We start from the raw sequence: 10,420 nt of genomic DNA, 5'->3' as shown, positions 1-10,420 counted from the left end.
TCTCGCTTCTCTCTGGAGATGCCATCTGATCTCATTCTGATCTCCAGTGTTTTCAACAACCGTTTATCCCACCCTGTTACCAAGGAAAGGGACCCAGGACTCACTCTCATTTTCAAGTCTGCTCAGAAGAACACCCTATGCCCCCAACCTCGAGCCATATCTTTCCATACAATTCAAATGTAGTCACTGGTGTTTACAGCCATCAGCTGGCCAGATGGAAGGTGCTTCTCTGTGTCTCCTCCCTCTTTTCCACACCTGCTAGCAAGGCACGCATGACAGAGAATGATCCCCAACCCCGTTAGAGGACCACAGTTCTTTTTTTGAAATAATGATTTTTTAATAATATTTTTTATTATGTTACGTTAGTCACCATACAGTACATCCCTAGTTTTTGATGTAAAGTTCCATGATTCATTACTTGCGTATAACACCCAGTGAAACATGCAATACATGCCCTCCTTAATACCCATCACGGGCCTATCCGAAATAATGATGTTTTAATTTGATTATAAGTTATATACTCAGAAAACTTGGAAAACATCCAGATCCTTAAAAAGAGTAAAATTCCCCAAAGGCACAGCACTTCAGTGAAAGACTTGAGCAGATAGATCAATTAATGACCTAGGTAATTTTTTCTTTGGGGTGGAGGGTAAAGGTTTTTTTTTTTTCAATGTACAAGAGACATCAATGCTTCCAGAATATCAACCCAAGTAATAACAACAAGATTATCTAGAAGAAATAACAAATGGCATAAAGTCCCATTTTGTAAACATGAGTGTGGCTATCCTGTATCCTGGAAGGTGAGAAATAGGGATCTGGCAGTAATTAACCCCCCCCATGTGCTTGGAGCTTCTCAAACACTATCTTCCTAGGCTTCCAAGTGACCAGCAGTAGGACAGTAACCCCCTCTGTGGAGACATCTATTGTAGTGGATGTGGTGGGAATGATAGCCTCCATCTGATGAAGAGATGCCTTCTGTTCATGTGTGTGCTGCTCAACGTCACCTCATTATGTCACGTAATCTTTTTAATAACCCATCTGTGCAATTTCCAGAAGTCAAGTGACTCTCCCAAGGTTGTGGAGCTAATAAGAAGTGAAGCTAGGATTTGAATCCAGGCCTCTGGTGTCTTTGCCATTTAGCTACAAGGCCTTGCCTCCTGGCTGACCTGCAGGGAGGAGGGATCAGTGGTTCAGATATCCTCTTAAAAAGAAAGTCTCCCAAACAAACAGAGGAAATACAAAAACAAATGTCAGGACAGTCTTCAACATGTCCATTGAGGTGGCATGCGGAGGAGACGAGCGAGGTGTAGCTAAGTTGCATTTGACCCAGAGCTCACAGACTGAAGAGCCAGTGCATGCACAGGTCCCCCAGGCTCATGGGACTCTGCCAGGAGTGCGTGGGTCAGTGGGTCACACCATGGAGCTGTGCCCCCTGTGGAAAGGCCCTGACTCCAGCGTTCCTTCCTGTCACAGACAGATGGGAAGAAAACTTGCCAGAGGAAATACGTACTATTTTGGGCTCTGGCATCAAATAATTTGAGTGAAGATGCCAGCAGTTTAGGGGAACATGAGCTGCCCTGCACTGGAAGACTTTGGGGTCCACCCCTAGCCCCATGAGAAACTGAGTACCGACACTAGCCTCTCCTGCCAGCCCTACCCAGCTTGTCCTTAAGGAACCCAAAAGAAGCCATTCAATGGGTAATCCCACTTGTCTCCACAGTGAGTAGGAGCTCTGTGACAGGGCCCCTCAGTCTGGCTGCCTAGAAGGAGCTGGAAAAAGGTGCCAATTGATGAGCCAGCCTGATGGGAAGGATGCCCGGCCACACTTCCTCACGGATTACTTGGTTTAGCTCCATACCCCTGTTTGCTGCCACAAAGACATGGAACAGCTCCCAGGACTGCTCTCCAGGCTGAGATTACAATGGCAGCCCCACGGAGGCCTAGGGAAAGTGGGCTTCAGGGTATTCCAGACTTAAATCAGACAGCCCTGCGACGTCTTCTCAATCCCACCATTTCCTAGCTGTGGGTCCTCAAGCAGGTTTCTTCACTGTTTGCCTCTGCTTCCTCCTGGGGAAGATGGGCTGTAATGCCCTCCTGAGAGGAGAGCAGGTCATTTGATCGACAAGAGTTTGTCGAAGGTAAAAATGTGTCGGTGGTGCAACATATTATTCAAAAGCGAATGTTGCCAGTCACCAGCTGATGTACAGCGCTGATACTCGTATGGTTTGTGTGCTTGTTTGCTTTTCCACCACCTAGAATAGAAGGAATAATACACCTTGATTATCTCTAATGACTTCAGGTCATATTATCGCATGCCACACTTCATGTCCCATATACTGGACACGGAATTTGTAAAAATATACTGATTGAAAATATTCAATTTCTGACTGATCTACAAGGAAAAAAAAAAGAATAATCAGTTGAAATGAATCTGACATTTTTTAAAGTAGCGGCAAAAACACCTGAAAATCCCTGAACTCCAAATTATTTCCTTTGTTGTTCAAGGTGCTTGAGCTGTTTATTTTAATATAAAATCAATGTATAATTATGATAGAAAATAAAAACACAAACAAGCAAAAAGAGAAACATAAAGACCACTCATGTGTCTACCTGCCCAGAGGCAACCATCATTAACACCGTGGTATATATCTTTCCAAGGTCTTTTGTATGCGTGGGTATAATTACTGTTTTTTGTTTTGTTTTGATTTTTGTTTTTAACAAAAGCAAGATTATACTATACCTGCAGTTATGCAGCCTGCTCTTTTACCTAATATTACAATGTGAGTACATTTCCATTTCAATAGGTACATTTTTGCAACATCACTTCAAGGCACTCATTGTATTCCAGGCCTCCCAGTGTGGTGGGAGGGTACCATAATATATTCACACATATAGCACTGGGCGGTTTACAATTATTTTCTCGATGACGAAAAGCACAGAGGAGGCATAATTGATTTAAATGAATTGGAAATAAAGAAGGAAAGTGTAAAAAAAAAAAGAAAACTCTTACAACATATGAAAAGCAGGCAAAAGTACTTAAAGATCTGGAAATCTTAACAAAATTGTCCCCTGGAGTCTGTGCAAATTACCAAAACCTGATTGGATTATATTCATTTTAGCTCACGTTGTTATTTTGACCATTGTCATTGTACTTAACCAGTTTGTGTAGCCAGATTATCTTCAGCCCAGCTCGTGTCGCTGCATCATGGAGTTGAAGGCAAACAGTGCATGGGAAGCACCTAGAGGGGCCCTGATATGGAGTAGGCTGTCTATCAAATGCCGATTGCTTCCTTCCCTTAGCAGCGTAAGGACTAGGCCACCTCAGGCTTTGGAGGGTACCCTTTAGAACCGGCAAACTCACTAGGTTTCCCACATGCCAGTGCTTCATCACCCCCAGTGCCACCAGCTGCCACCAAGGCAGAATGGAGCCTGATGTCCTCTTAAAGAGAGAAGTATCCCAAGCCATTCAGCAGCTCATTCCTCAGTAAGCATTGACAGAGATCCGAGGTGTGTCAGGTCTTGCTGCAGGTGTGGGGACACGAGGGAACAGTAAGACATGGTCCCTACTCTCAAGGAGCCCACAGTCTAGGGGGAAAGGCCAAGTGCACGTACAGTCCATTGTGGTGAGAGATACATGAGCACACACTGAGAGCACCTGAATCCGGGAGGCTCCATCCTTAGGGGCTAATTTGTGAATGACTGGCTGGTGTCTCTTCATGCCATCATGCCTGTTTCTGTGTGCGTCCCCGCAGGTCATCAATGCCATTGAGCAGGACTACCGGCTGCCCCCACCCATGGACTGTCCAGCTGCCCTACACCAGCTCATGCTGGACTGTTGGCAGAAGGACCGTAACAGCCGGCCCCGCTTTGCAGAGATTGTCAACACCCTGGACAAGATGATCCGAAACCCGGCAAGTCTCAAGACTGTGGCAACCATCACCGCCGTGTGAGTCTCGTGGAACAGGGTTGTTCCTAGGGGTGGGTGGTCACACAGCCAGGGGCAGGCCCAATAGCAAGGCTGCTACCCTTTTCATCTATTGACAGCAAGAGCGAGGTGGCTAAGCTTATCCGCTAATGGAAGAAACTCTAAGACTTTTCCTTTCCTTTTTCTTTTCCACTTCCCTAAAGTATCCCCCACTTCCAGCATGGGCTATGGACAGATAGCAAGATACCCGTCTGTGTTTCCACCTTCTGCTGGCTTCAGATAGGCTGGGTGCTGGGCTCTGTAACAATTGAATGTATGCGATAGGAGTGGTAATGAGGCCCCACTTCTGGGAGATTCGGTTTCCAGAAGGCACCCTTTCTGTTCACCATACCAGGTAGAGCTGCAGACTTGGAACTTTGGCCCACTTATTAGCAAGTAAAGGCCCTGATTGCTGGGGGACACAGACATACAAAGCCACTGGATTTGTTGTAAGCAAATGCACAGAACAACTTTGGATTCCTGTTAGCAACTGTCAGCTGTACGTTACTCTCTACATTGCCGTGTTAGCTGACTGACTAATTGATCTTTTCAACCAAAGTTTATTGGGCACTTAGATGCTAAGCACCGTGCCCATTGCTAGCAGTATGGAATGAACAAGACAGACGTGGTTCCTGCCCTCACGGAGCTTAGAATCTTTTAGCAAGGACGAACCCAGATGGTCACCCAAAGAAATGCAAACTTGAGACCTTGGTAGCCAACATGGCAGGGAGGCGTGTGGTGTTGGAGAGCATGGGTACACACCTTACCTGGTATTGGAGAGGCAGCCCTGAGGAATGTTCTTTCCAGCTGAGCACTGAAGAGAGAGAACACATGAACTGAATGAAAGGAAGATGGGAGGAGAGGGATAGGTGTCCCAGGCCAAGGAACAGCATATGCAGAGCCTCAAGGGTGGGAAGGACAGGCCAGTGTGTCCAGAGTCCAGTCTGTGAGGGGACTGGGTCAGGGCTGATGCTGGCAAGGTGGCAAGGGCCAGACGCTCAGAGCCTGTAGGCCCTGCTAAGACTTCTGGGCTTGATTTTCAGAGCAGCGAGCACCCATGGAAGGGTTTGGCATGAATCGGGGTCAGGGTCAGGGTTATGCCCATGATGCACCTGCATTTTCAAAGAACACCAGGCTCCAGTGTAGACCTTATGTCGAGGGGAAGGAACATGCATGAAGAAGGCGGGAGAATATTGCAGCAATAGTGACAGAGAAGATAGGGTCTTAAGTCAGAGTGATGGTGCAGAAAGACTTTAAGAGATTTTGGAGGTCAAATCTTTAATTCTTGGTGAAGGACTGCACATGGGTGTTGGGGGTTGAGGGATATGTCAAGGTGGCACCCTGCTTTGTGGGTTAGGTAGCAGGGTGTCTGCTTTGAGAATGTGCCAGAGGTCAACAGAGGGCTGCTCTGTTGCATTTATTTCAATTAGCTGAGGATGGAACCAGGAAAAAAAAAATGTTACCAATAGATTTGAAAAGGTTATAGTGAACTTTATATATTTTTAAAAGAACCGTATCTTTGGACGGTGAAGCTCTTCGATTCCAGTTTACAAAGGAGTTACGGGCCTTCTTTTCCCTCCAGATTGCGTGCTGCGTCAGTCTGTCTGTCCGGGCCGGCTGATGTGTGGCCAGGCCCGTAGGCAAGGGTACTTGCCACCTCGCCTCAGAAGTCATGCCAACTCAGAATTCTGTAAGGAAAGAAGGGTCCGTGCCGGGCTCTCCTGTCATCCGCATCCTGTCAGGCAGGAATCCTCATCCTGCATGAAGTCGGCTGTCTGCCCAGAGTGTGGCTCTGTGCACGCACCTCTGCCGCTGTGGGGTCACCTGCTCCTGTCTCTCTCTCTCCCACACAGGCCTTCCCAGCCCCTGCTAGACCGCTCCATTCCAGACTTCACGGCCTTTACCACCGTGGATGACTGGCTCAGTGCCATCAAAATGGTCCAGTACAGGGACAGCTTCCTCACCGCCGGCTTCACCTCCCTCCAGCTGGTCACCCAGATGACATCAGAGTAAGTGATGGGCATCGCCTCCATGCCGCCTGTGGGTGGGGACCAAGCTCCGTCCCTGCTGTGGCTCATGGTACCCGTCTTGATCTCTGGCCCCACACCCAGAGCTCCATTTCTGTGTTGACCCGGGCCTGGTGGGGAAGTGCCCTGGAAAGATGCCCGGCTCGGGCGGCGAGCCTGAGAGCCATCGTGGCCCCAAATGAGAGTTCTTCCAAGTCACAGCCATATGTCATTTGCCTAATCATCAAGAGTCTCTCCTCCATTTAAGTTTTTAAACGTAACCCATCAAAAAAAGCATCCAGGTGGAGAGAGCACAGCCGGCCAGCACTTCAAGCAGCATAGTGGGAAGAGGCACTGCTCTGATTCAGCAGCAATCCCAGACGCGTGGGGAGCTCGGATCCCTCCTCAGATAGCGCTTGTGAATAAGCAGACGTTTCCATCCCCCACCAATTATTTACCAGTCTGCAGCTCCCATGGGAGGATGGAGGAACACAAAAACTAAAATTATTCAAATAAGATGAGAGCCAGAAAGGGTCTTAAACATCCATTAGTCCGTCGTTTCCCCAAGAACGTTCTGAGCAGCACCCGTTCTGGGAAATGTTAATAGGTTCTCCTTGGAAAAAAAGGTCCCCCGGTCAAATAAATTTGGGAAATATTGCACACTTTATCACCCTTTTGGAGATTTGCTACACATATTAGCGTTGTAAAGACCATGAGAAATCCCGAAAGAAAGAAACCCGTTTAAAATTATTAAATACTGTGGAACCGTATTTTTGAGGGCCAGAGTTTCGTGGCACGGTAGTTTGGGAAATAATGATCTAGTTCTGTCCCTTCCATTGCACAGATTCAGAAGGTAGGTGAGTTAGTGCCTGAAGCCTCAGTGCTCGCGAGTGGCAAAGCAGGGGTGAAAGCCTACTTTCCTGAAGGCCACTTGCATCTCCTCCTACCAGTCCGCCCTGGGGTGCCCGTACTTTGTGGCACCCCGGAGTGATCTGAGAATCTTTAAAAAAAAATACCGATGCCTGGCTTCCACTCCTAGATCTGCCGGTTGGATTGGTACGAGCTGGGACCTGGGCGTCAGGATGTTTAAACTCCCCAGGTGATTCTCATGCAGCCAAGCCTGGGACCCACCAGACTGAAGTTGGCAAGGGGCGAATTTTGAGTACACACACCCTGCTAGAGGGGACCTCACCGACCACCCGGCCCACAACGTGCATGGACAGCATGGGGGGTTGGTGGCCTGTGACACACATTTCCCAAGTTAGAGGATCGGTCAGTCCTCCAGGCAATTGGCAAACACTTAACGGGTCACGGGTTATGTCTCGGGCACTGGGCTAGGCGCTGGGATCTCCTCCTGCGGTGGGCCAACTGCTAGGTCCCCGGGGAGAGGGGTGGTCCCATCCAGCCCCAGAGGCTGAACGCCGAAGGAAGAGCTTCTGTCCCGGACGACTGCTTTGCAGTCCATCTTCCTGGAGTCCCCCACTCTACCTCTCTGAGGTTGATTCTTGCCAGAAATGATGGAACCTCCACTTTCTCCAGGGAGACGGCTTGAATGTGCATCTTGCCTAGGGTCCATGAAACATCAGAATTCGGTTTTTAAATGTGGGTTCATTTTTCTGTTGATGCCTAAAAAGGGCACTCCCTGCCACTATGAATTATTGTCAGGCACCACCAAAAACAAACAAAAAAAAGCAGCAGCAGCACTTACCGGTGGGAAACCAGCTTCCCCATCTTGCAGAGCTAGCATGGCTGTCCCAGATGATCGGAGAGCCTGGATTCGGGGACAGAAGTGGGTGCTCATGCTGGTGGGGCTACCTCTGCGTCCCCACTGTGATATGGCTGAGTATGGGGCCATCACCCCCTAATCCCCCACGACTGAAGGAATCAAATGGAGTAATTTCCTCAGTCTGGAAAAGGAAAAATTAAAGGATTTAGTTCAAAGTAAAAAATGTCCACACACTATTAGAACAATTTAGTTTGTTTCTTGAGAGATAAAAGATGGGGAAAGAACATGAGCAACTAAATAAAATAGATTGCAGGATAATTTGTGAATTTGAAATTCAAGCATGCCTCTCAGAAGTGTTTGCTGAAAAGACACGGACAATTTGACAGTCTGAGCCAGCTGCAGCCCCGAGGGGATTGTCCACCAGCTGAAAGGGGGAGTTGAGGGGAGCCCAGGAGCCTCCTCGTGGGGAGTCATCTGCTATGCTAGGGAGGGGCATTTGGGGGGGAATACAGTCAGGAACTTAGAGGAGTTCTGAGCACAGCCCTGCAAGGGTGGCTAAGAACCTGGTAGTCTTGAATTCGAACCCATCTCCACTACCAGTGATCTCTTGTGTGATCTTGAACATGTTACCTAACTTCTCTGAGCCCTACTTGCCTTGTCCATAATGAGCAAATAATCATAGTACCCATCTCATTGGTTTGTGGTGAGAGCTTAATGGAATAGTGCGACCAAAGCCCTTAGCCTGTTTCCTGCCTACAGGATGCACATGAGAAACAATTACTGCTTAATTATTATTATTGACTCTGAGTGGTTTGTCAATATTCGTGAAATGCTTCATTAGGTATAAATGAGATAGTATACAGCACATGAGAAGTACTCGAGCAATGCTGTATATTATTATTATCATAATTATTACTAACTAGGGAAAGATGCATGGGTCTCTCCAAAATTAAATATAAGCCATGAACTTGATCATAGTAAGACTCAGCTTAAAGATGAATCCAATTCAAACCCCTATCCTAAACATATTACTTGAATTCCTGCTCGGGCAGATATTTGAAAGTTATTTTGAGATCACCCTTCTTAAAAATTCATGACATTAAAATTCAAACAGAGGCAGAAAATGGAAACTCAGGGGAAAAACATCAGAAAACCCAGCAAACCCCACATCTTTTCGATCTCAGTGGGTGATCACTAATTTAGGCAGAAAGCTCCGCAGCATAACTAAAGACCCATATAGTATGTGCATGGAGTGTTAAACAAACACAGAGAAAAGTTCTAGTCCACCTAGGGTCAGGGACACAAGGAAGGGACTGCTTCAGAACCCATAGGTGAAGAACAGGGTACACCACTTCCAGGATAGTCTAAGTTGGAGGGGCCGTTGGGGATGAGGGCCACTGAATGAAGCAAGTGAGATTGAGCAAGAAAATATCTAGGTAGGCGCTTGCCAAAGACTTGGGTAAACTTGAGTGTTGGATTTTAAACACTTTTATTTGCCTACCCAGCTATATCAAGAGCTTGCCTTCTGTGATGAGTTTTGATCCGTGAAAAGCTGCCCTAACACTAAAGCACTTTTTGTGTGTGGCTTTCTCCCTCCTAGAGACCTCCTGAGAATAGGGGTCACCTTAGCAGGTCATCAGAAGAAGATCCTGAACAGCATTCATTCTATGAGGGTCCAGATGAGTCAGTCACCAACGGCAATGGCATGAGAACTCTCATTTTCTGGGGGAGGAGAGGAAGGAAAAGGACCAGGCTCAAGAGGGAACCAGAGGTCGACCACTGTGGAATGTTCTGGAAAGACTGGCTTCTCGGCTGAGAAATGCATTACATCAGTGAAGAAGAAACTGGACCTGTTCTTAATAGGCAGCCTTCATTTCTCAGTGACAGAGCATGTTTCAGATGCCGTGGGAAACCAAATCTGTGGTAATAAAAATACAAAAAGGTGATGTTCAACGGAAGTGAAGACAAAACAGTATGCATCGGGGGAACCAAGAGTAAACTCGGCTCCCACCCTCGGGGTGCTGGAATCACCCATCCACAGGAAGAAAGGGAAGGAGGTAGAGGGAAGAAACAGGCAGTTTTCCATTTTCTTCCTCACCAATGACATTCTTTTCTTTTCTCCTTTTGTACTCCTCCCCACGAGCCCTCTCCCTTCTCCCACATCCATTTCCCTTTGCTCATGACTCGTGTAGGGAAGTTCCTTCAAACAAACCCCAGCTCCTGAGTCTCCAGATGTCGTTCTGTCAGTTGCCAAAGGACTTTGCTGACCACTGCATGGGGGATCCAACCAATTCAATTAATGTCTTCATATTGAAGAAGAGATGTACCTTCAATTGAAAACCTTGTTTTTCTTTTGTTTGCATTTTCTGCAAAAAGGAAAAAGAAACCACAAATTGGAAAAAAAAAAAAAAGAAAACCCTGTTTCCGTGTGCAAGAGCACACACGTGTATGTCTGTGTTCTAAAATGACTGTGCTTGTTCGTAACAGATGCAAACAAGAAAGAAGAACTGGGAAGTCTTTGCCCCTGGAAAATCCAAAGGGGCTGGAACGTGTTGTTGGTTTGGTGTTCTGGTTGGCCCCGTTGGCCTATGGGCTCAATGGGGAGAGAAAGCAGGGAGAAAAATAAAATGAAAGGGGGAAAAACTCTCAGGAGCTTGCAAATTCAGACAGGAAACAGGTGAGTGGTTTGAATTGGAGGCAGTGTGGGCCATTCTAGAATGATAC

The 10,420-nt window shown here is 47.1% G+C and overlaps 1 protein-coding gene across 1 annotated transcript in view; it reads left to right on the top strand.

Annotated features, from left to right (window-relative positions):
• EPHB1 (EPH receptor B1) overlaps nucleotides 1–10,107 on the top strand; it is a 425,223-nt gene extending 415,116 nt beyond the window's left edge. Inside the window, exons 13-15 of the mRNA XM_034661964.1 lie at nucleotides 3,753–3,946; nucleotides 5,818–5,973; nucleotides 9,297–10,107. Coding sequence (XP_034517855.1) covers nucleotides 3,753–3,946; nucleotides 5,818–5,973; nucleotides 9,297–9,405 — 459 coding nt within the window. The 3' untranslated portion in view covers nucleotides 9,406–10,107. The remainder of the gene's footprint in view (nucleotides 1–3,752; nucleotides 3,947–5,817; nucleotides 5,974–9,296) is intronic.
• The last annotated feature ends 313 nt before the right edge of the window (nucleotides 10,108–10,420 follow it).

Source organism: Ailuropoda melanoleuca, chromosome 6 (genome assembly GCF_002007445.2).
Source record: "Ailuropoda melanoleuca isolate Jingjing chromosome 6, ASM200744v2, whole genome shotgun sequence".
Lineage (NCBI taxonomy): Eukaryota > Metazoa > Chordata > Mammalia > Carnivora > Ursidae > Ailuropoda > Ailuropoda melanoleuca.
This window is presented reverse-complemented; position numbering and strand designations above follow the sequence as displayed.